The sequence below is a fragment of the Anabrus simplex genome, chromosome 7 (assembly GCF_040414725.1).
Source record: "Anabrus simplex isolate iqAnaSimp1 chromosome 7, ASM4041472v1, whole genome shotgun sequence".
NCBI classification, from domain to species: domain Eukaryota; kingdom Metazoa; phylum Arthropoda; class Insecta; order Orthoptera; family Tettigoniidae; genus Anabrus; species Anabrus simplex.
In genome coordinates, this window is record NC_090271.1 from 174260254 (window position 1) to 174287532 (window position 27279).

Sequence of the window (27279 nt, forward strand, 5' to 3'; positions counted from 1 at the left end):
GTTCTACACATTTTAATAGCACCCCTAAATGGATAACAAGTTAAAGTGACCAGACGTCCCGTTTTGAACGGGACAGTACCATTTTTCAACCTGTTGTCCCGGTGTCCCGACAGATTTGGTCGGGAAGCCTCTTTGTCCCGCTTTGTTAGAAAATGAATTTTAATTTTAGTCTCTATTTTCGCCAACGTAATATTTTAAATTATTATAGATACTGAAATTCGTGTATGGGAAGGTAACTGTATTTATGTCCATAACAACTAAGCTAGCTAAGAGTAAAAAGGGAATATAGGAGGCTGTGACAATATTCGTTACGAGCAACAACAAATATGGCAACCCTGCTACTCTGCCTGCATTTGTTTTCCTTGCTTGAAGCGAGTCCCTGGTTAATTCTCTCAACAACAGCAGTTGGAGTGTCGTATGATGCAGGATTAAAGATGCCAAAACGAAAATGTATGTTCACTACTGCGTTGCAAGAAAGGTAAGTGCCTTATTAACCCTCTCATGCATGGTGTCCTCATATGAGGACATCCAAATTTTTATGCATTATTTATTCCTTGAAGCTTCCAAAGATGGAGGTAAAGTTACTAAAATATTATTTTAGGTTGGTAAGAGTGGAAAACATCAGTTTTTAAAAGAACCAGCAGGTGGCAGCATTTAATAGGCAGCACTGAAAACATGATATTCATGGTTTGCCATTTTGTGAGAAGTCATCATAATTTCCAATTGTTTTGAGCTGTTCCTATCTTGAAAATGCCCAAGGTAAGTGTGTAGTTCTTCATTTTGGACATTCTACTATCGTTACCACTTTAATTCAGCTTATGTTGGTTTGTAGTCTTTACACAATATTGGTATAATACGGGCGTCCACATATGAGGACATCATGCATCAAACTACCATATGTTATTTTTGAGGTTAGCTTGTATTCTCAACTGCTTCATCCAATATTTATTTTCCAGGATTCTCCAAATGGTTTGTAATGTTATCAGATGAGCGAGTGATGTTTGTAGGACAAGATTATAGTAGTTTACAACATTCCCACCAGATAGCAGTATTTAACTTATCCCTTGTGCTGAAACTGAAAGAACTTGATATCTGGTTTGCAGGCACCTGCAGAGAAAATAGACTGACGGACACTACTAAAAACTGAAAGATGTCAAGGACCTAAAGAAAGAGGGTCGAGGAAGCTCATCATTTACAACATCAACAGGTGGTATCACAGTAATCCGGTGGGTTGATAATTCGGCAGTTCAGATCATTTCTTCCTATGCAGGCTTAGAACCAATTGGTAAGGCCAGAAGATGGTGTGGAAAAGAGAGGAACTTCATTGAAATTGACAGGCCGAAGGGTACAGAAATACACAACGGCCATATGGGTGGTGTTTATCTCATGGATTCCTTAGTGGTTCTTTACAGGAATAATATAAGGAACTGCAGATGGTACGAGGATTTTTTACCATATGCTAAACGTCACAGTTGTAAATGCTTGGTTACTATGGAAAATGGACTGTAAGACCCCTATGGACCTGCTCGAGTTCAAGAGTCGAGTGGCAACAGGACTTATCTTCAGTGGTGAGGCAGAAGAAGCACCACGGAAGAGCGGATGGCCAAGCAAAGAAGGCCCATCACCACCACTCAAGAAACAGGCTACACATACTGTGCCTGCTGAAAAGATGGATGGAGTAGGACACTATCCGCAGAAAACAGAGGCTAGAAGTGCTAACAGATGTCGTGACAAAAACTGCGCAAGTAAAACCCGGTATATTTGTGGAAAATGTAATGTACCACTATTTCCAGAGTGCTTTCAGAGTTTCCTTACCATTGCCTGAAATATGAACATGTAAAGTACATAAGTTACATATGTACCATTTCATTGCCCGATTTGCGTCATGAGCGGGAGTTACATCCCTAATACTTGCCATGCATCGCGATAAAAATGACGGAGGCTATATAATGAAAGAGTATATTCTAGAGAGAAAATGCAGATATAACCAGTCAAGTAGGCCATGAGTTAATATTGCGACGATCGGACCTAAGGAATCCAAATGGCCGTGAGTAAAAGAATCAGATTGTTGTCCGGAGTAAAAAAAAAAAAAAATGACGACACTTTAAAAAAAATCGTATTGATCATCGGAACTAAACTGTAAGCTAGAATTGGTATTCAAGAAAAGAAGAGGTTGAAATCGGAGAAGAGAACTGCTAATAGTATAATTACGGCGGTATATAAACCATAAATACGAATTAAAAGCATCGGGCGTGAAAGAAGTGAAAGGAAAGAGGAAGACATCGCCCCGTAATAGTTGCCAATATGAACTCATAGCTGAAATCTTAAAAAAAATATTTAGAGATCGGCAGGTTATTGTTCATGCTAGCGACAAGCAAGAAATACGTAAAGTACTGCACTAAATATTGCATCTGGATGAGTATTTTACTAGAGAGATAAAATATATTCAAAATTATTTATTTCCTGTCTGGAGAATGCATCTAATGCTATCCTTCATTATGTTTCCATCGCATGTAATCGACGGAGATATTATGGCTGAGTAAACCAGAAGAATGGGGTCACAATCCGGTGGGAGCCCTTGCCAGCCGTCATCATCCACACCCGAGGCCAGTCACCAGTAACCAACGATGACGTGAACCGCAACTCGAGTCGGGAGCCAAAGGAGATCCAGAATGAAGACCATCCCAGTCGAATAGCGAAAGCAAGATAAGTCAAGTTCCATACATTTATTTTTCGTAGTTAAATTACTTATATTTGGATGAATGATAGTAAATGATTACTTTAATATATGATTGTAGTATGGTTAATGCTTAATTCTTCAAGTTAAAAGTTCCATGAATAGTATCATTAAAAAGGAATCCGTATAACTTCTTTAGAATATGGAGTTAGGTAGTCTTTGACATCTCAAATCTACACTCAATGAGTAGGAATGCTTGTTTATTTTATGTGATTCTGAAGATTTATGCCTTTCATTGTGTAATTCAACTCCAGTGCAATGCAGAACGGTATAAGACCGTCTTCTAGATTAATAGAACTCAATTTAACGATGACACCAAAAGTAAGTAAGTAGAACCTGAAATATTAACACATGCGTTCTTTTGCTGGGATATATGATTGCTTGTGTTACGGAATACTGCAAACCCATGATGTGTGATGAGATTATGTGAATGGAATACACGTATACTGCGCCACATGTAAAGCAACGAATGATTTTGTTATAGGGAATCGTTGTTATGATCGATGATTTTAAGAGATTATAAGCTATAATAATAGATATACGGAAGTGTATAAGTAATGAGGAATTGTTACAGACAGAATGCGTATTTGGTAAAATACGACTACATTTGAGCAGTCGGTAATATTTAAGCAACAGAACGCTAATGTTAGGTTATAGTTGGTGTTTTCGTCATGTGAATTAAGTAGTGGTATACGAGATCGGGTTATGTGGCACATGCATACAATTGTAAGAGGTTAATGAACTTACAGGTTACTTGTGGTGTACGGTCATCGAAAATTATATCCTAAAACAAGGCATTTACGATTGAAAATTAACATTTTTTTTTTGAAGAATCTCACATAATAAGCAATGCCCAAGTTGATTTCCTGTCAAGCGCATGTTTGGAGGGAGGAAACGTCTTCATGACTTAAATGACCACTGCCCGTAAACAGACAAATTTCCAATACCAGTTTCTGTCTTAATTTCGCGGAAAGATGAGTGTTTATGAAGGGAAGTATGGCATTCCTAGATGTTTGACTGGCTTGTTTGCACATGTGTGTTATGGTAGGCTATTACTACTTCCATATTTATGGAACTTACTTATGTTGATATCGTTATTACACGATGAAGACTTGAGAAAACAAAGAAAGCAAAGATAATACATATGAATTTCGTAGGGATATTCAATGAAATTTACATGATACTTCAATAATGTTTAATTGATATTTGAGTGATACTTAAATAATGTTCTTGATATTTCAACACTATTTCAAGGATATTCCAAGGTATTTTAGTCATTACAATGACGTTTCAATGAATTTTAAAGAATATTTCATCACTATTTCAAGGATATCCCAAGGTATTTTAGTCATTACAATGACGTTTCAACGAATTTTAAAGAATATTTCATCACTATTTCAAGGATATCACAAGGTATTTTAGTCATTACAATGACGTTTCAACGAATTTTAAAGAATATTTCATCACTATTTCAAGGATATCCCAAGGTATTTTAGTCATTACAATGACGTTTCAATGAATTCTAAAGAATATTTCATCTCTATTTCAAGGATATCCCAAGGTATTTTAGTCATTACAATGATGTTTCAATGAATTTTAAAGAATATTTCATCACTATTTCAAGGATATTCCAAGGTATTTTAGGCATTACAATGACGTTTCAATGAATTCTAAAGAATATTTCATCACTATTTCAAGGATATTCCAAGGTATTTTAGTCATTACAATGACGTTTCAATGAATTCTAAAGAATATTTCATCACTATTTCAACGATATCCCAAGGTATTTTAGTCATTACAATGACGTTTCAATGAATTTTAAGGAATAATTCAACGTTATCACAATGATATTCAAAGATATGTCAACCATTTCAAGGACATCTCGACAATGTTTAGGGGATATTTGAACAAGATTTCAATAATATTTCAATGAATTAATGATATTTCAAAAATATTGAAACGATATTTAAATGTTATTTTCGACGATATTTTTATAATATTTTAAGAAAATATCAATTGTATTTCAATTTGGAATTGGAATTCCTAAGAATGTAACTGAACATGTAAATGTAATCATACTTCATTCCAAGTACAATGGACTTCAAATAAAATAGGAGATAAGGATTTTAACCGGAATTCTTGCTATTTATTCATTTCATTATTGGAAGAGATATTAGATGGAGTACTTATAAATAATCAATAGATAAATTCTAAGATCTATTTTATTATTGGCTACAATTAATCGGAACTGGTTTTGCGGACGGACTTGGGGAAGAGGCTGTGCATTTCTCAGGTGAGTCCACGTTAAAAAGGAAAGTTTATTGAAATGTGTATCCCTGAAAGGTATTGTGCTGCGAATGAATATATGGTTGACAACAAAATACGATTCTCATGTGGTATTCACCGAAATAAGCCAGTATCGATGCAGACAAATGAATGCGTATGTCGGATGGGATGAAATATACAAACGATTTTTGCAAACATAGATAATTGTAATATTATTTGGTCGCAGACCTAAGTTGATGTAATTATTTTCATTCCTATCTGCGTGATGTCCTGAAATTTTTAGGAGATGATTATATTTATTTGTCCATCCAACATATTTTATTAGATTATTAGCCGGAGCATATGAGGCAGTTTGGGAAAAGGCACAATACGAATGATGTACCCCCGTTCGGTGCACATATAAACGCCCCAGTAGGACCAGTGTGATTTCGCTGTACTCAAATAATTGCCTCCGGTGTAAAAAGTTCTTGTAAATACTAGTATAATAAACCAAAGTAGTAAATGTATGATGTGTTGACATTATTCCACTAAATGCATGATGTCCTCAAATTCCCGCCAAGTATGGTAACTTCGTTTTGTGTTTTATGTTTGTATCATCTAATAGGGTCATTTTAACCAGGAAAATCACATCACACAATTTTAAAATTAATTTTTTTTAAGTTCATGCATGAGAGGGTTAACTTAGAATTTATAGCTAATCTAATGCAATTCAACTCCCAGTAATTATGTATAGATCAGCAAATACTTATTTTCTATCGTAGGTACACGTTCATAAAGAAAACACCGACCGATTGTGATTGTGATGTTCGTTGCACCATTTGTAATACCGAATTCTCTGTGTCCCATGGAGGTAAAAGCGACATTGAACAACATCTAAAATCAAGGAAGCATAAAAACGCAGAAATTGCGGCATCGTCATCCAAAAGTGTAACTTCATTTTTCCAGCCAACTTCAGCAACAGACCGTGAACTGCACTTGGCTGCAATTGAAGGAGCCTGGACTTACCACATGGTTGAAGAAAATCATAGCTTTCGCTCAAATGACTGTGCTTCGAAACTAATAAGAAATTGGTTTGAACAGAAATTCTCTTGCAGTCGTACGAAGTGTGAAGCCATTGTTGTGAACGTACTTGCACCTCATTCTTATGAAATATTGCAGAAGGAATTGAATGAAGTCAGGTTTGTTACAGTGTTTACAGATGCTTCTAATCATGGGGAGAAAAATATTTTTTCTGTTATGGTTAAGTACTTTTTACCACTTCAGGGTGTCCGTGTTCGAATTTTGGAAATTGATGAACGTCCTGGCAAAACAGCAGATATTGTTACTGATTATCTGATTGACGTGTTTGCGAAAAACAATCTTAACAACAAGATAATTGCATTCTGTGGTGACAATACTAATAGTAATGTTGGTGGGGCAGCACATAAGGGGATCCAGAAATATTTTCCACAAGCTTAGAATGTTATTACATCGTGAAATCCTTGGCGTTGGATGTGCAGCGCATATAGTGCACAACTCAATTAAGACTGCTGCTGATTGTTTACCTATCGATGCAGAACTTGTTATTCACAAAATATATTACCATTTTCACTCATACACTATTAGAGTAGAATCACTAAAGGATTTCTGCAATTTTGCTGAGATTGAGTACAGGAAATTGTTAGGTTATAGTGGTCAGCGTTGATGCCAGCACTTGGAAGAGTTCTTGCAATTTTTGAAGGACTGAGGTCATATTTTCTGAGTCAGGAAAAATGTCCAATTATAATGAAAGATTTTTTTGAAAACCCATTGGCAAAAATTGTTCTTCTTTTTCTGCACAACCAAGCTACAACTTTCCACCAGGCAGATCTCCAGGTAGAAGGTGAGTTAACAACAGGAGTTGAAGTAGCCATGGCAATTTCTATGTTGAAAGTAAATATGACTCATAAAAAGGAGAACAATTTTATCCCAGATGTTGTAAAATGTGCTTTGCATGAACTACAAGATGAGGGTAAGATGAAAGTAGAGGATTTCCAAAAAATTGCTATTAGTTTCTATGATTCATGTACAGTATTCAGTACTTAAAAGTCTGGACTGACAGATTTGAAATATATAAGAAATTTGAATGGACCTTGCTTAACAATGTCCTGAAAGGGAATGATGTTGAAATATGTATACCTATGATTGAAATTGTAGCTGGAGAATCAAATGATGATGATAATGCTATTTTCAGTGAATTTGTTTATGTTAAGCAATTTGCTACTGCAGACAAAATCACTCAATGGAATAATGAAGGAAAAGAAGCCCATCTGAGACGGGTAGAAATGTTTCAGTATTTCTCTTCTCGAAAACTATCATTCAGTACTTTTTCTAAGGTTGCAGAATTTGGGTTATCCTTGCTAGGTACTAATGCACCTGTAGAGAGAGTTTTTGTAAGTATGAACAAAATATGGACATCAGAATAAAAACAATTAAAAGTTGGAACGCTGAAAGCATTGTTGCTTACCAAAGTCAATCTAAAATACAGTTGCTTTGAGTTTTTCAATTACTTGAAACAAAATGAGAAACTTCTGAAAAAATCCATTCTTCAGAAAAATATGTCCTCTAGGCTAACTGTATAACATGATGTAAAATGTATGCGATTTTTATAGTAATTGTAATGCATTAAATGTCTGTATTCATTAGGCCTGTTATTATAATTTTGCCTTATGTTTGTAATAAATAGATAAACAGGCTTATAGTTTTCTATTTGCTTTAACTTATAGACCAAATAATACCTTTTTTAAAGTCAGTTGATAAGTGTCCCGTTTTCAGCTTGAGAAAATATGGTCACATTGAACAAGTGAAACCCATGCTGTTGAAAATGTTCTTTCTGAATTAAACTAACAATCCCAGGGTGATTCAAAGTTTTAATGATGCATGTATTGTATTGTGGCCTGAAAGAATACAATAAGACTGAGTGTGGCTAGTACTTACAGACCAAGCATTTTACAAATTATCGGCATTTGCCAACCCAGAACCCATGCACTGAAATCTAAAACATGTGACCTGCACCGTATGTGCATTATATATTGATGATCATGATGTTTGTTGTTTAAAGGGGCCTAACATCTAAGGTCATCGGCCCCTACATAAGAGTTTGTGAAGCACTAAGTTAACTAATCATACGGAAATACATTTCTGTCTTGCATTAAGAGGTTAATAGAAAAGACTCCTCTTAGGAAAAAACTTATGTACCAAATACAGGGCTTCCTCTTCCGACTACCCCAATTCTTACTAGATGGGGTACTTGGGTGCAGGCTGCAATGTTTATTTGTAACCATTTTTAGACTACAGTATATGAAATTTGTTAAAAGCGCTCTTGTGATGGATGTGAAGGAAGCACTGGAGGGTACCGCAAAGCACATACTAGAATAGAACTTAACAAAAATCCCTGATGTTAAGGATGTTTCAACAAAAAGGCACTGCAAACAAAATATGCACCACTTGTGTCTGTTGACAATGAGCATCCCTTTTCTATGTATAAGTATTTACTTAGTGACCGAAAATGCAAGCTCACTGAAAATAACGTTGAAATGTTATCTGTTTTGACTGTTTTCTGAGCATGTGATTTTAATAACATAGTGTTGTGGAACTTGTTTTAGGCAGATTTTGAATAAATGATACTATGGCTAAAATGGAACCATTACAAAAGTCTGGATAACCATAAAAACTTCTAAGAAGCTAGGAAGACTGCCACTAAAATTATCAGAAACACTAAGAGACAGTACAATAAAAATATAACTGACCAAGGGATTTTCAAAAAAATAACTCTAGAGATTTCTACCAAACTTTTAAATCTCAAATAACACCCTACTCAGCCCCTACACTTCCCCTTCGGGGAGTTGACGGAAAGATGAAACTGAACATTGAAGAGTGCACCACAGTTCAAGCAGAGTATTTCAACAACCTTCTAAATTCAAAGTAACCCAAGGAGAAACTGCATTTCAAACCTCAGAATGTTACTCTCTCGCAACAAAGGAGGAGATCCAGAAAGCCATTTCAGAATTGAAATCTAAGAAAGCAGTGGGCGAGGATGGAATCATAGCAGAGCTCTGGAAATACGCTGATGAGGAGTCAATCCAAAGTATTCATAAAATCATATCTAATATCTGGGTGACCAAAGCATTACCTAGCGACTGGACCTCGGCTATCATAAAAAATGGCGATAAATCAGATCTCAACAACTACAGAGGGATTTCCGTTGTATTAATGATGTACAAGATACTCTCCAAAGTATTACTCAAAAGAGTAGAGGCTCAACTAGACTTCTGCATCGGAGAGTACCAGGCTGGGTTTTGAAATTCAAAGTCATGCACCGAACAGATCCTGAACCTCAAAACCATCATCACTTAAAAAACCTAAGCGCTTCACCCTATGTGGCAACATTTGACAACTTCCAGAAGGCCTACAATTCAGTAGATAGAGAGTCACTCTTCCAGACACTTGCTGAACTGGGAGTAGATAAGAAAACCTTGAATGTTGTGAAAGCAACTCTTTTTTTGCTAGGGGCTTTACGTCGCACCGACACAGATAGGTCTTATGGCGACGATGGGATGGGAAAGACCTAGGAGTTGGAAGGAAGCGGCCGTGGCCTTAATTAAGGTACAGCCCCAGCATTTGCCTGGTGTGAAAATGGGAAACCATGGAAAACCATTTTCAGGGCTGTCGATAGTGGGATTCGAACCTACTATCTCCCGGATGCAAGCTCACAGCCGCGCGCCTCTACGCGCACGGCCAACTCGCCCGGTGAAAGCAACTCTTACCAACACTACAGCCAGAATCAAATTCAGAGGGGAACTGTCCCATAGTTTTGAGATCAGAACAGGCATTAGACAAGGGGATGGCCTATCTCCAATCCTCTTTAACTGCCTACTCGAAAAAGTTATTCGTAAGTGGACGAAAATGCTAAAGGATGGCTCTAGATTGAGAATAAGCTACAAGAAAGACAAGTTAACAGTCGACTGTTTAGCCTCTGCAGATGACCTTACACTCCTGGCATCCAGTGTGGAAGAAGCTATCCATCAACTATCCTCTCTCGACCACATAGCAGCTAAAGTAGGGTTGAAGATCACCATCAATAAAACACAGTTTATCATCAACAACAGGTATGCACCCAAATAAATCACACGGGGGGACAAAGCAGTACAAAGGACTAACTCCTTCAAATACCTGATACATGAATGAAGATCAGGCCATGAACAGCAGATGCATCAAATTAGAAAGCGCCTGCCACCTATGTTAGAGCCTGTACAAATCCAAATCCCTCTTCCTTAACCTCAAAATCAGGTATTACAGTACTGTAGTGAGATCGTCAGTATTATACGCCTCAGAATGCCTAAACATGGTAAGAAAAGGGCAACTCAGAAAACTGGAGCTGAAGGAAATGAAGAACCTGAGAAAAATCATGGGCCCTATTAAAGAAGAAGGCAAGTACAGAATCAGGCACAACAATGAACTGTACCAACAATTAGAGAGCATTACAACATCTATGAGGAAGAGGAGATTGAACTTCTATGGTCATGTCATGAGAATAGACAATCAGAAGCTCACCTCCAGAATCTTCCACATCATATTTAGAGGGAAAGCAACTAATGCCAAGTGGGCAAGGCTTGTCAGAAAAAACCTTCAACAACTGGATATTGCTCCCAGTGAAATGTATGACAGGAATAGATACAGAACATTGATCAGAACATCAAACTCACTCCAGTCACTAACAGAAAAAACAGTGCGTCCGGGAGGAGGTATGAAATGGACTCAGGAGCGGAAAGACGTTCACAGTGCAAGAATGAAGGAGTACTGGTCTAAGAAGAAAGCTGCTAGAGATGCAGTAAGAACCATGTGGTCCACAGCAGACCCAAATTACAAAAAGTGAATTTTGTGTCCTCATATATGATGTGATGTTTGTACGAAAATTCTGCACCTTTTTCGACTAAATTAAAGTACAAGTAACAACTCTCATTATTGTTCCGTATTGAAGATGACGTTAGACATAAAATCTCAAGGATAATTTAATAAAATCATCTATTCAATACTTTCCACGTTTAATGTGGTTTGAATCTACATGAATTTATGTATTCATGTAGATGCCACTATCTGCATTTGGGAGCTTTCCCTTTCCATTTCTTTAAGACTGTGCTTTATGTATTCATGCAGATTCAAACCACATTAAACGTGGAAATTATTGAATAGGTGGTTTTAGTAAATTATCCTTGAGATTTTATGCCTACATTAAAGTACCTTTTTTTTCTTCACCTTTTTAACCATAAATTCGCATCTATAATTCGTACCTCTGGTGATCAGTATCATCATTATAGATGGGTATTTGTAAGTTAATAAATTATGATTTTACATATGAGGAGCATCGTTTCAAATCGTATTAAGTGCACAGATTATAATTTTAAGGAAGTTAAAAAATATTTTACTTCCTAACCAAATGAGATATGTCAAAATTCTAAACGGCAAAATCTAGATATTGAGGTTATGTTCCCCAATCAGTCATGATTCAAATCATTTCCCAATACATGAAGGCGTCATTCTAATTATAAAATTTCACTTAATATGTTTTGAACCAATTCACTGAACGAAATACGTTTTGATACAACCTTTTATTCACATAATATGATTTGAAACGATCATTTGATTCCAAAATTTTTATTTACTTTATTGTTAGCTACAGCGCATCATGTACAGTAAATTAAGTTATTATTAACACATTGTTAATGCTATATAGATTTTTACAGTCTTCCTCACGCAAAAAGTCACAGTCGTCATCATGAGTCGGCCTATCAGTATCTGACGTTGAAACGATGTTTAGTGCTGAAACATAAAATTGTAAACTGTCGAACTCCTTCCAGCTGACTCCAAATCTGGCTTCAGCAGGTTCTCGACATCCAGTTTTTTAGCGTCAGGTAATGCTCTCGGTTTATCGATTACGGGAGGTTCATGTACCTGGCCCAGCCTTATGCCTCATTTAAGAAGGGTTACGAATCACTTTGAGGGGTCATCAAACCTGTACGTCGATTCCATCTTTACTGTAACGTGGTACTGCCCACTTTTCTCGCTTTTCTTCAGAATCACCATCTTCATTTCCTTAATCCCATCCAATTTCTTAAAACGCATGGCGAGGATCTTGTAGTCCCTGATAATCCAATCTTTTCCTAGATGTTTTACAGTCCCCGCAGACTGGTAGATCTTGCAAGTGATAAAAATTTGCCATTGTAATGTATACTAATTTGTGCATGTTAAATACTAATCAGGTACCTGATTTTTACCTTGAGGTGATAATTTTGACTGATGATGCCCTCAATGAAGGGCGAAACATGTCTCAAGCGGAATTAAGAATAAATTCCTAAATGTAAAATTTATTTGTATTGAATAGGTGACAAAATAAACCATTTAGCATCCAACTGATAGATCTCTCGGTATTCTTCGGGGGTAACGATGTCAGAGCACTTACGAAGAAACTTTTCTACAATACCAAAAACCCCGTCTGTGGGTAAAAAGGAATGTCCTCTGACAGGAAAGATGACAACAATCATGGAAATGTTAGCGGGTGCTTTGGTTTGTAGCCAGTAAACTAGAGCATGGATAACATGCACGTTCTTGTTTTGGCCTCCACATTCGTCTGCAAACAGCCTGATAAGAGGTGATCGATTCATCGAAATGTGCCTCATCTAAAAACGAAGTAACAGCTGATGACACCTCGTTTGGCCCTCTTCCAGTCTCAGTCTCATTCCATACATAAAATTTTGGAATCTGAATACTGACGTCGCTAATACACAGTACATAAAATGATATTTGGCGCGAATAGAATGCTTCGCCAATTGATAATTTAGGAAGTGGTTGTACCTGTTGCAAATCAAAGCAGAAGGACATTGTGTCAGCAGGTCGTTCCCTCATAAGTTTGTGAAAAGCCTGTGAGCAAATTTTACCTGCTCCCAAACCAGCTAGTAAATGGTTCTTCTTAGCACTATCTTTTTCAGATTTAATCTGAAAGAGCATTCGAGCGCAGTAACTACTAGCATCTGCGGACAGTGTCTCAAATCCAATGTTGAACTGTGTATGGAAAATGGTAGCCCTCCATGCTGATGGAAAAAGAACGGGAATGCAAGCAATACCACACTGTCAAGTACGATATACAAATAGCGGTAACAGCGAACAAAAGAGCAGGATAAATGCAGGCTGGGAAACATTATCGTGAGCATAATACCTTTTGAACCGTTCGCCGTGGTGCACATAATACGATTTGTTCCGAATCATGTTTTTCAGCACTGAATTCCTATGGGAAAGAATACGAAATGACCCGATCTAACTCAACAGCGTTAAAGAGCATATCTTAATTGGCAGAAAAATGCATCAAAACATATTCTGACCTCGACTGCATTTAATATGTTTGGAAACGATGCTCCTCATATTATACTTCGTATTCCACTATACTTTTTTACTGCAGACCTCATGTCCCACTATATCATCATTTAAAGAACCATACAAGTCTTCTACAAATTCGGTGTGCCAAGGTTGTGCACAGGGACAATTCAAATTCTCCTAGAGTTAATTTTATGATATGTTGATAAAAAAAGTAATTTACCTTTTACTATCGAAGTTCGGTTGGCATCATCAACAAAATGCAAATGAGGTTGCAAACGGGCATACACAGCAGCCTCCAAGCATGAAGAAATGCAAATAGTAGGGGACTTTGGAATAACACGAGCCAATGACTCTAAAGCAGGACACCACTTTTGACTGGCAGCCACTATCTGCATTCGGGATGCTTTCCCTTTCCGCTTCTTTAAGACTGCGCTACACCGGGTCAACACTTCTTTCATCTGTAAAAATATGAACAACAACTGATTTTTCACATCAAAACTTCTTTTTTTAAATTTGTGACCCAGTTCAACCTACAAGAAGGTCCTATTAAATAAAGATGGTATGAAACATGAACATCAAGGATACATTCTTCTGTATGCAAGACATTTAGAAAGCTCCTCAAAATGCAACTGAAAAATAGAGTTAGAATTAGATTAAACTGTTATGAAAGCAAGTAATTTAATTTGTAATATATTAACATCATCTAAGAAACGGAAGTGGAGGTGATTATTGTTTTAAGAGAAAGTACAACTGGGCAACCACCCTCTATTAACACTAATCAGAGGGGAAAAGAAGAAAGGGATCCATCCAACACTTAGAAAAACGAAGGTATTGGCCAAGGCATAACAAGGGCCAAGAAAGATGCAAAAATGAAAGATTCCCGACCATCGAGGTCGGAAAAGATCGATAGTTGACGCAGGGAGGTCTAATAGGATAGATGAAAATGAGGAGGCTGGCACAAGTGGAAGCAATGTCAGGACTCAGCTAATAGCCCTATAGTCGCCAACCCACATTCCCAAGTTGAAAGCTCCTGGGGCATCTATTAATCGCATCTTACAACAGGCAGCGGATACCATGGGTGTTATTCTACTACCCCCAAACACAGGAGGATCTAAGAAAAGGAGAATAAAAGCAAGATATCAAGCTTATCAGAATAGAGTTCGAGATAAGTCATGTTATAAGAATAAATTGACAAGAGGGTCCACTTTTTCAATACAATATATCAAGTAAATGAGATTACGTAAGTCTTAGGATTAGTTTCAACCACTTAGTGGCCATCTTCAACCAAATAAAAATTAAACAGATTATGTGATAACTAAAACATATGTATAACAGACAAAGACAATGTTGCAGGAATAATTGAAAATGAAAACCTACAATCTGTTTTCCAGTCTGTGACCGGGTCAGGGATGTAATGAATTAATCATATATAGGCTATTATTATGATGGGGTCGCCACTCCCAAAGTGATATATTAATGAATGATAGATGCTACGAAATGAGAATGGAGAGTGTTGCTGGAATGAAAGATGACAGGGAAAACCGGAGTACCCAGAGAAAAACCTATCCCGCCTCTGCTTTGTCCAGCACAAATCTCACATGGAATGACCGGAATTTGAACCACGGTATCCAGCGGTGAGAGGCCGACGCGCTGCCGTCTGAGCCACGGAGGCTCTGCAGGAATAATTATAACATTAAATTACATATAATAACAAAATTTAGAGTTATGATCTTCTTGTCATGATATGATGTCTTACAAGTCCATTTAGGACCTCAGGCAATAAAGTAAATCTCTAATGTCTGATGTAGAACCTCATCCTAAATAAAGGTGGTATCAAACAACATCAAGGATACATTCTTCTGTATTCAAGACATTTAGGAAGTTTCTCTTAGATGATGAGTTCTGCAGGCCTTCGGGTTGAACAGCGGTCGCTGGCAGGCCAAGGCCCTTCGGGGCTGTAGTGCCATGGAGTTATTTCTAGTGTTGATGATGTCATTTGTCATTATCATAAAAGTCTGCCTGGGAATGGCTGGATGGAACAGTTTACTTGCTTTTAATAAGTTTAACTGCAGTGCCTGGTCCCACTATTTCAGCTTCTATAGTTATCGACAGCAACCTTGCAAGTAATGTGCTATAACGAACAAGAAGTTGGGGTTAGATAAGATTCCCAAGCATTTACAAAAATTATGTTCAGTGGATGTACTTTATAAGCTTGTAGATTTTGTAAAAAAAGAATACAGCAATAGGTGTTAACAGTGGCAATGTAATAGGTAATTTGGAAAAAACATTATCTCAAATTGATAGCAACTGTTAAACTTTAATTTCCTGAAAGAACTGTTGGTTTTATGGAAAACTTCTGTCAACAATAGGCGATATATAGGTCACACAATGTTACTTGCTCGTTCTCTTTTCCTTCATTCAACAGCTACTTATATTGCTCTGTACAATAGCAAATTGTTACTTTTACCCCACCCAAGGAACACTAGGAAACTGATAGATGCTTTTTCTTCGACTGACTGGAATACTGAAGGTAGCAGAGTCAGGTAAGATTACTGAAGGAAAATGAGTTAATTATGAATGTACATACCGATCAGATATATGTAAATCCTCCACTAAATTTTAAAGCAGGCACAATTTCCAGGTCTAGTGAAGACTATCCAACCTATGTAGCTAAAAGAGCACAAGTATGCATGTTATCTGGTGTAATTTCAAATGATAAAGATGTAGTGACAATTGTACGGTTTGTTGGTGAAGGTTATACAAGAAATTGAGAACATAAGATTCAGAGTAATAGCTTTAGTTTCTGACAATAACTGCATCATTAGGAAGGCTTTTGAACACTTTTTTGTCAGTCAGAAATTAGAATCTGTAGTTCCCCATCCCTGTGATAATGACAAGAAACTTTTTTTTTTGATGTGCACATAATTAAATGTATTAGGAACAACTGGATAAGTAAAAGAAATGTAATTGCCTCACATTTCCAGATTTCAATAATTTTGATGCAACTTCTGAAGCCAAATTCAAACATTTGGAAACACTCTATCAAAATGAAAAGAATGCACGTGTAAAGCTTGGACATACTTTATCCTATAAGGCTGTCTTTCCAACCTCAATCGTAAAACAAAATGTAAACCTAGCTCTGGCAGTTTTCAATGAAAAAAATATTGCAGCACTTGAGTGTGTGTCTGAGGAAATTGAAAAATGTTTGGATTTGAGGAAACTTACCAGTTTCTACACATTATTTCTTCATGGTGGAAAATAGCTAATGTAAAAAGTGCATTTGAAGGGAAAATGTTTAATGACAATTCTAGAGAACCAATTAGACAGAGTGGAGAATTTCAACTGCATTTTTTACAAATATTGTCATCATGGTTGAAGACTTGGGGAATTAATATATTTACAAATGAATCCCTCTATGCAGAAACTTTTCAGGCATTCATTATAACAGTAGATTCATTCATTCATCTCATATAGTATACGTTTTCTGCATTCAAGGTAGATTACTTACTACTTAGTAAGTTTCAGAATGATGTGTTGGAGGGAAGGTTTGGATGCTACAGACAGTTAAGTGGAGCTAACTACCACAAATAATTCCTGGAGTTAACTGAGAGTGAGAGGAGACTCCAGTTTAAGTCTGTAGTGTTGTTAGCAGGCAAGAATGGAAATGTATCATTAACAACACTATTACCATGCTGTGATGAACCACAGACCTCTGTGGACATTACACCACTCAGTTCAGTTTTGGGATCAGAATTTTCAATACAATACCCTATTTAATCATTTATTAGACCCCCTCGTGCATTCCAGCCCCCACTTCCAAGTTTCCGAGATGAAGAAAATGAAAAAATTAATCTTGCATACAAGACTCCACAACGTAATTCGTCAGAGAAGAACAACGATTCAGCTTTGAAGCGGGTACAAGTCTTATTGCAGCTCTGTTGACATCACACAAATTTGTGAATAGTTTTGTCCATACGACCTACGCAATGAAAACACGTGTCGACGTCATGCAGTATATCTGTGCTTCGTATAGCGTAGACCTACCGCAGCTCTGATGACGTCACACAAATAGGTGAATAGCTTTGTGTCCAACCCGCGCCTTGAAAGAATGCATCAGTCATGCTATATGTTTGTGTTTTTTAGTTAATAATGTCCGCCAGCGTAATGGTTAGCACAATTAGCTGCCGTTCTCGGAAGTCTGAGTTCAATTCCCGGTACCGTACTGCCAGAGATTTACGAATGGCAGGAAGGTTGATATACGGTAAAAATGATAAAATGGTAAACGTAACTCCCCTCCACTGAGGGCATGTCTAAAAAGAGCTGCACCACCGAGGGATGAGGATACGAGTTTACTTTGGTTGAGAAATATTCAGGGTTGTTGCTATTAACATAGCAAGCGAGATCATTAACAAAGCGATCATTTAATATCTCATAACTTGGGCCAATGTAGGTATTTTTTGGGGAGAATCAAGTTTAAAACATGATAAAAACTATCCAATCATAACAACTCTATTACTCGCCAACATACCTAGCAAATAATAATAATATTGACTCTATGTCCCAACTTATTTTTAACAATTTTTGGAGGCGCCAAACTAAACATACATTATGCATTAATAAAAAATGAGACAACGAACGAACGAAACTGAATATTATGATAAAAAACACAATACTGCTGCACCTGTAGATATCCATAAATGCAGCAAACTTTCCTGTAATTTATTTTTATTCTTTCCGTCGTGGAACGTTTGGTACTATCCGGGCGATAGCGTACCTAACCCAAACAATGCGGTCTGTCTTATCTCATTTACAGTTATTTAGGTAAGTCCTGATGTGATAAATGTAGAGAACAAGCATGAAATATCTTAAAAATAAGGGTCTGGCTTTCAGCAGCCACAGTTATCAAAAGAATGCTTCCAGTCACTATGTATTACATTCGGAATTACAACTCGTAACATACACTAGTTATCAGCTGGTGGTTTGACACGCTTTCTATCTATAGCATGGCTTTATTCAGAAGGAATGGTTTCTGCTACATGTACACCAACTGGGAATATCAGAGACCACATCCAGAAATCATTTGGGAATAGATTCACGCTGTTTGGACTCTACAGTCGGAAATGAAACCATTTTTAAAAGGTTCAAAATGATGGGACCTCGAATACTCTCGATTGCAGTGCATGGCTGACGAGATGGCGGTGAAGATGACGTTGCTTGGAATGACGACATGCCGGTAGCAGGAAAGTAGGCGGCGCAAGACAATAATTCAAATGAAAGCAGTGATCAGGGTTATTGTGTGATAGGCCTACTGCTAAACTGACAGAGACAAATGACTGGCCATTAAATTATTTCATATCAATATTTCTTAATATGATAATACGATAAGCTTATCCCTTTTCTCTACGGGGCCGAGGATCAAGTGAGAAAAATCTTCGTAGCAAGTTTTTACGACCATATGCCCTTCCTGTCGTGAACCTCATCAGAGGAATTAATGAGATGAAATGAATGACGTGATATGAGTAACTAAAACTGTAGGCCTAAAAGTCGTGTTCCAAATTTATTGTCTTTTTAAATTTAGAAAAAATGCCTTCAAAAAAAATAGTCAGTATAACTCAAAATACATTTATAGGTTCGTTAAAGAATAGTATAAAATGTTCACATGTACAATGTATAGCTCTTTATAGCCTAGAAGTCATGTGTTCACTGTACAAAATTTGAGGTTATCGCATATTGGACCTCCATTTACTTTTTTTTGCTGTAAAAATGGAAAAATGAGGGGGGGGGGGTTAATACGCGAGTAAATTCGATATACCTGAAGAAGTACTTCATATTTTAAGTTACATTGCAGGACATGAAATATGACAACATTGTGAATTATGTGTTTCATGGCTGCAAAGTAAGAAAACTGTGGATGTTGAAATACCACCTGTGTTCAAATTAATTCAGGCATTAGACAGAGGTAAGCTTATGTTACCCTCAGAACACTCTGTAATTGCAATTTGTGTTGTATGGTTTGTAATGAAGATCATAGTTGATAATTTTAAGGGCAAATTTTTAGCTTGCATGAATCATCTGGGACTTCTGCAGAGATTGACTTCACAGATACTGACCAACTATTTGAACGACTGCTATACGAGAATGGTAAAAGATTCTGAAGAATCTTGTTTGTGTTACTGCAAAGTGGCAATAAAACTTGTAAATATCAGTGACCATGGTTGTAAAATAAACCAAAACCAAACCCCATGGAGCAACAGCCCCGAAGGGCCTTAGCCTGCCAAGCAACCGCTGCTCAGTCTGAAGGCCAGCAGATTGCGAGACGTGTGGTCAGCACGACGAATCATCTCGACCGTTATTCTTGGATTTCTAGATTGGGGCCGCCAGCTCGCTCAATTGTAACCATGTAGGCTGAGTAGACCTCGAAGCAGCCCTCACATACAGGTAAAAATTCCTGACCTGGCTGGGGATCGAGCCATGGACCTCCGGGTAAGAGGCAGGCACGCTACCCCTGGACCGCGGGACCGGACGTGGTTGTAAAATAATGTTGAATAATTTTGTAAAAAATGAAAATGATAAAAAAGATGTAGGCCTATTGCAGACAGCAAACTTAAAAAATTTAAAGCAAATTAATACAGGGTGTGCGGAGGGGGTGAGGGAGGAATCTTAAATTTTTTAAAATTTGCTTTACGTCGCACAGATACAGATAAGTCTTATGACGACGATGGGAGAAGAAAGGGGTAGGAGTGGGAAGGAAGCGGCTGTGGCCTCAATTAAGGTACAGCCCCAGCATTTGCCTGGTGTGAAAATGGGAAACCACGGTAAACCATTTCCAGGGCTGCCGACAGTGGGGTTCGAACCTACTATCTCCCGAATACTGGATACTGGCCCCACTTAAGCCAAATTATATATGACCTGGCGAAATTATTTATGGAATGGCCATGTTTAAACTTAGATTGTAAATAAATGTATGCACAGCAGATAGCTTTGTTTTATTACTTTTTTTAAATATTTGTTTTACGTCGCACCGACACAGATAGGTCTTATGGTGATGATGGTATAGAAAAGGCCTAGGAGTGGGAAGGAAGTGGCCATGGCCTTAATTAAGGTACAGCCCCAGCATTTGCCTGGTGTGAAAATGGAAAAACACGGAAAACCATCTTCAGGGCTGCTGACAGTGGGGCTCGAACCCACTATCTCCCGGATGTAAGTTCACAGCTGCGCACCCCTACCCGCACAGCCAACTCGCCCTGTGTTTTATTTCAGGATGAATTCGGACTCAATTAAGTACCAGAGATGGGAAGTAAATACAGTGTCATATTATTTTACAGTTCATATTGTCATGAAATTAAAACATGAGTTTCATATCTAATCTTGTAAAATATTTCAAACTTTCTCGGTACGATTTTGGTTTTCAACTCTGCTTTGTTTTCCTTATTTTGGTACCGGTATACCTTTCTCTTGTGTTATTAATGCTTTGCAGAAATGATTGTTGGCAGTAATTATTTTACCATTTTTAAGAACAATCAATTATTACCTTCTCCAAACCTCCCACTCCTCTCTCAAGGACATCAACTGTAGTGCACTCAACTTAAATGACTTCACTCATGGAATTATAAATGAACAAATACAGCAAAAGAATGTTATTTCAGCATTCCTTCAGTACGACCGACGATAATGGAACTCTGGGGTAAGTTGGTAAGTTATTTCTTGTTTTCTCATGCAGTAACAAATGTGAAGGAAGTGTATTGTATGAAATTAATACATCAAATTACATAAAAAGTAATATTTCCAATGACGAAGAATTGCAATGATTATTTGATTAAAATAAAATTGTCTAAAAATACCTTTCAATCCTCAAATTAAGCTGTTTATTTCCCCTGCACTTTTCACGGCGACTCCTATTTTTCAGCTGCTCGCGATTCGTAATGTACCTAGCCGTGTAAGATGCAGAGATTACTGTTAAACTGTACGAATGCTTGTAAAATAAAAAGAAGCTAGGTTATTCATGTGAGGAAATCCAAGGATCATTCATACAAGCGCAGCTGTTCGGTAAAGACTGGATAGGTCACGTGACTTCACTCGTTTGTGAGCACGCCTGGTCCTGTCTTTCTTCTTGGTATTGTTAGGTGGGCTGGAGACAACGAGAGTGCCGTGAGTCAGCGAGGGAAACCGCTATTGTGAGTGTGAGGGTAAATGAACCTGTGTTAATATTCACTGTTGTGAGTATGGTCCTGCTGTTGAATACCGTTGAGCTGTTGCTGTTTGTTGTTCACTAAATGTAAATTGTGAATTACTGGAATGTCTCACGAGCTGAACCAACGAACAGTCATCGTGTGTTGAGTGGCCTGTAGCCCTGTGTTCAGATCCAGTGGTCTACACACAGCTGCTGTATGAGGTGACTGGACTTGACGAAGTGAAAGTAAAGATTGACCGTCCCCAGGTATAGCGAGGGACCGGACCGCCTACAGTGACATAAGAACAAGAGACTTGTAAATAGACAGCAATTAGTGAGTATAGCCATTCATGGTTAATTAGAATAGTGCACGTATATGTGTGTGCGCATTTACTGCGTCATCCTGAAATAAGTGAGCGTAATAAAACAGACAGAGTTTTACTCACAACAATATTCACAAAGCATTGTGAGTGTGAAAATATAAACTGCTGAAGAATATGTTTACTCTGATATGAGTTGCAGCTGCCGCCACCGCCAATATCTCTTCCTATATCGATGGCAAGACACGCTCCCGAAAGTAGTTGGAAACAACAAAGTTCAGAATAAATCACTGCCACTCCATAAAAATTAGCTCTGTAAAACAAAGTACTTAAAACAAAGTAAAAATCCATAAATCTACCAAGCAGAACCTCCATTTGGAGAAGCCTGGAATTCACATTCATTTTCCCATATATCTGAAATTTAAATAATAATAATAATAATAATAATAATAATAATAATAATAATAATAATAATAATAATAATAATAATAATAATACTTATTTGCATTTCGTAACACTAACTATTTCTACGGTTTTCATAGGCACCAAGGTCTTTGTACCACAGGCATATTTTACCTGCCAGTAAATCTACCAATACGAGACTGACATATTTCAGCACCTTTAAATACCACCGGACTGAGCCAGGATCGAACTTGCCAAGTTGCAGTCAGAAACCCAACGCCTCAACCGTCTGAGCCACTTCGTGCGGCAGTCTGAATTTAAAGCAATATTATTTTGTTGTTGAACACGCTCCTAGGTGACAGACAAATTCATCACTCGCAGAACTTTGTCAAAAACCTATAGTTCAATATTATTATAATTTTTTCATAATTTGGCTATTTGAAATTATTATCAATATAACAAAGATACCATTCACACAAACGGTTTTATTTTTAGCTATGTGCTTTTTCCAAATAGCCAGCCATTTCCTTAATGTGCCCGTACTGTCCTTCCCCTCCTCTACGAACCATGTGACCTTGCCGCGGTGGGGAGGCTTGCGTGTCCCAATGATGCAGATAGCCAAGCCTCAGGTGCAACCATATCGGATGGGTATCTGTTGAGAGACCAGACTAACGAATGGTTCATCGAAAGGGGGGTAGCAGCCTTTCGGTAATTGCAAGGGCGGCAGTCTAGATGATTGACTGATACGGCCTTGTAATAATACTCAACATGGCTTAGCTGTGTTGATACTGCTACACGGCTGAAAGCAACGGGAAACTACAGCCGTAACCACCTCCCGAGGACATGCAGCTCTCTCTGTATGAATGATGTACTGATGATGGCTTCCTCCCGGGTAAAATATTCCGGAGGTAAACTAGTCCCCCATTCGGATCTCCGGGTGGGGACTACACGAGAGGGGGCGATCATCAGGAAGATGGATACTGACATTCTGCGAGTCGGAGCGTGGAATGTTAGAAGTTTGAATCATTGTGGTAGGTTAGAGAATCTGAAAAGGGAGATGGATAGGCTAAAGTTAGATGTAGTTGGTATAAGTGAAGTACGTTGGCAGGAAGAACAGGATTTTTGGTCAGGCGACTACCGAATTATCAACACGAAATCAAACAGGGGTAATGCGGGAGTTGGTTTAATAATGAATAAGAAAATAGGGCAGCGGATAAGCTACTACGACCAGCATAGTGAAAGAATTATTGTCGCCAAGAAAGACACCAAACCAATGCCCACCACAATAGTGCAGGTCTATATGCCTACTAGTTCAGCGGATGATGAAGAAATTGAAAGAATATATGAGGAGATAGAAGATTTAATACAATATGTCAAAGGTGACGAGAATCTAATTGTGATGGGAGACTGGAACGCAGTGGTAGGCCAAGGAAGAGAAGGTAGCACAATAGGAGAATTTGGATTGGGACAAAGGAACGAAAGAGGAAGTCGGCTGGTTGAATTCTGCACTGACCATAATTTAGTCCTCGCCAATACTTGGTTCAAACACCACAAACGACGGTTGTATACGTGGACGAGACCTGGAGACACTGGAAGGTATCAAATAGACTTCATTATGATTAGGCAGAGATTCAGAAACCAGGTGTTGGATTGCAAAACTTTCCCAGGAGCAGACGTGGACTCTGACCACAACTTGTTGGTCATGAAATGCCATCTGAAGTTGAAGAAATTGAAGAAAGGAAAGAATGCAAAAAGATGGGATCTAGACAAGTTGAAAGAAAAGAGTATGATGGATTGTTTCAAGGAACATGTTGCACAAGGACTAAATGAAAAGGCCGAAGGAAACACAGTAGAGGAAGAGTGGAGAGTCATGAAAAATGAAGTCAGTAGGGCTGCTGAAGAAATGTTAGGAAGGAAGAAAAGATCAACTAAGAATCAGTGGATAACTCAGGAGATACTAGACCTGATTGATGAACGACGAAAATACAAGAATGCTAGAAATGAAGAGGGCAGAAAAGAATACAGGCGATTAAAGAATGAAGTGGATAGAAAGTGCAAGGTAGCTAAGGAAGAATGGCTGAAGGAGAAGTGCAAGGATGTCGAAGGCTGTATGGTCCTGGGAAAGGTAGATGTTGCATACAGGAAAATCAAGGAAAACTTTGGAGAAAGGAAATCTAGGTGTATGAATATTAAGAGCTCAGATGGAAAGCCACTTCTAGGGAAAGAAGACAAAGCAGAAAGATGGCAGGAGCATATCCAACAGTTGTATCAAGGTAACGATGTAGATAATTTCGTTCTGGAACATGAAGGGGCTGTTGATGCTGATGAAATGGGAGACCCAATTTTGAGGTCAGAATTTGACAGAGCTGTGAGTGACCTAAATAGGAACAAGGCACCTGGAATTGATGATATTCCCTCTGAATTACTGACTGCCTTAGGAGAAGCCAGCATGGTAAGGTTATTTCATTTAGTGTGCAAGATGTATGAGACAGGAGAAGTCCCATACGATTTTCGGCAGAATGTTGTTATACCTATTCCCAAGAAAGCCGGTGCTGACAGGTGTGAAAACTACCGCACTATTAGTTTAGTATCTCATGCCTGCAAAATTTTAACACGTATTATTTACAGAAGAATGGAAAAACAAGTTGAAGCTGAGTTGGGGGAAGATCAATTTGGCTTCAGAAGAAATGTAGGAACACGTGAAGCAATCCTGACTTTACGTCTGATCTTAGAGGATCGAATCAAGAAGGACAAGCCCACGTACATGGCATTCGTAGATCTAGAAAAGGCATTCGATAATGTTGATTGGTCCAGGCTATTTATGATTCTGAAGATGATAGGGATCAGATACCGAGAACGAAGAATTATCTACAGTCTGTATAAAAATCAGTCTGCAGTGATAAGAATCGAGGGCTTTGAAAAAGAAGCAGCAATCCAGAAAGGAGTGAGGCAAGGCTGCAGTTTGTCCCCTCTCCTTTTCAATGTTTACATAGAACAGGCAGTAAAGGAAATCAAAGAGAAATTTGGAAATGGAATCACAGTCCAAGGAGAGGAAATCAAAACCTTGAGATTTGCGGATGATATTGTTATTTTATCTGAGACTGCAGAAGATCTCGAGAAGTTGCTGAATGGTATGGATGAAGTCTTAGGTAAGGAGTACAAGATGAAAATAAATAAGTCCAAAACAAAAGTAATGGAGTGCGGTCGAACGAAGGCAGGTGATGTAGGAAATATTAGATTAGGAAACGAAGTCTTAAAGGAAGTAGATGAATATTGTTACTTGGGTAGTAAAATAACCAACGATGGCAGAAGTAACGAGGACATAAAATGCAGACTAGCACAAGCAAGGAAGAGCTTTCTTAAGAAAAGAAATTTGCTCACTTCAAACATTGATATCGGAATTAGAAAGATGTTTTTGAAGACTTTTGTGTGGAGCGTGGCATTGTATGGAAGTGAAAAATGGACGATAACTAGCTCAGAAAGAAAGAGAATAGAAGCTTTTGAAATGTGGTGTTACAGAAGAATGCTGAAGGTGAGATGGATAGATCGAATCACGGATGAAGAGATACTGAATCGAATTGGTGAGAGGAGATCGATTTGGCTAAATTTGACGAGAAGAAGAGATAGAATGATAGGACACATCTTAAGACACCGAGGACTTGTTCAGTTGGTTTTTGAAGGAAGTGTAGGTGGCAAGAACGGTAGGGGTAGACCAAGGTATGAATATGACAAACAGATTAGAGCAGATGTAGGATGCAATAGTTACGTAGAAATGAAAAGGTTAGCACAGGATAGGGTGGCATGGAGAGCTGCATCAAACCAGTCTATGGACTGATGACTCCAACACACACTGTCCTTCCCCAACTTACACAGTGTTTTGTTCTTAATTGCGAGCGATTTAAAGTTGCACTATCACATCAGCTGCCTCTGTGGATCAGCGGTAGAGTGTCGGCCTCCGGATCCCACGATAGCGGGTTCAAACCCGGCAAAGGTAGTCGGATTTTTGAAGGGTGGGAAAAAAGTCCATTCGACACACCATGTCGTATGATATCGGCATGTAAAAGATCTCTGGTGACACACTTGGTGTTTACCCGACAAAATTCATTAAAAATCTCAGCCGTATACGCCCAAGAGAGTTTCGGTTTCGGTCTGCCATCTAGTGGGCCTAGAGTAAAACAGAACGTCGAAATTGACGAACAGTCAGCCAGATGGCGTCAAATTGAAATGTCTGCACACAGTACCTGAGGCCAAACGATTATTATTATTATTTTACTATCACATCAACGGTTTTCAGCAATGAAAGGATAGGAAAGTATGATAGCGGCCAGCACTTGCATGGTCTGAAAATAGAGAAACCACGCAAAACAATCTTCAGGGGTTGCCGACGACTCTGGGATTCAAACCCTGCAGCACCCGAATACAAGCTCACAGCTATGCGACTCATATTGTACCTGATGTTATGGACGTACTGTAGGAATTGTTTCATATCAAATCAGATAAGGAAAGAATATTCATTTTAAGTAGACAATTTTAATTATCATCATATTTTCCTCATGGTCTCATTTTACAAAACTTCAATTACACTAGACAACATGATTTTGCGGTAAAATAGAAAATATGTAATTCTTATGGAAATCACTGCCCTGATTCCAAAAATGATGCTGTTTTTTCCCTATCACGTCTAGTTTTGACGCAATTCAGTGTTTTAGTATCTGCATGAATTCGTAAGATGTAATGTTGAGAGATGTTCTCGCGCAACTTTTTTTTAGAATACAATTATCTGATTTGATTTGTTATTGTTTGCATTTTATTATAGGTTTATTGCTGTCTAAATTTTCATTTTGTAGTTAGGGGTTTCCTGCTAAATTCATAACAAACCCCCAGATACGCAATAGACCGCGAGGTATGTAGGATTGAAGATAAGACAGTTGAGCGTTTGTCTTTCATCTTAGACCACTTGAATATACAGACGTGTT

General features: G+C 38.0%; 1 protein-coding gene across 4 annotated transcripts in view; it reads right to left on the reverse strand.

Moving 5' to 3' along the window:
- LOC136877431 (putative ATP-dependent RNA helicase TDRD12) overlaps positions 1–27279 on the reverse strand; it is an 821384-nt gene that overhangs the window by 438791 nt on the left and 355314 nt on the right. For all 4 annotated transcript variants that reach the window (XM_067151463.2, XM_067151464.2, XM_067151462.2 and 1 more), the window contains one exon: positions 13632–13869. In XM_067151463.2, coding sequence (XP_067007564.2) covers positions 13632–13869 — 238 coding nt within the window. The remainder of the gene's footprint in view (positions 1–13631; positions 13870–27279) is intronic.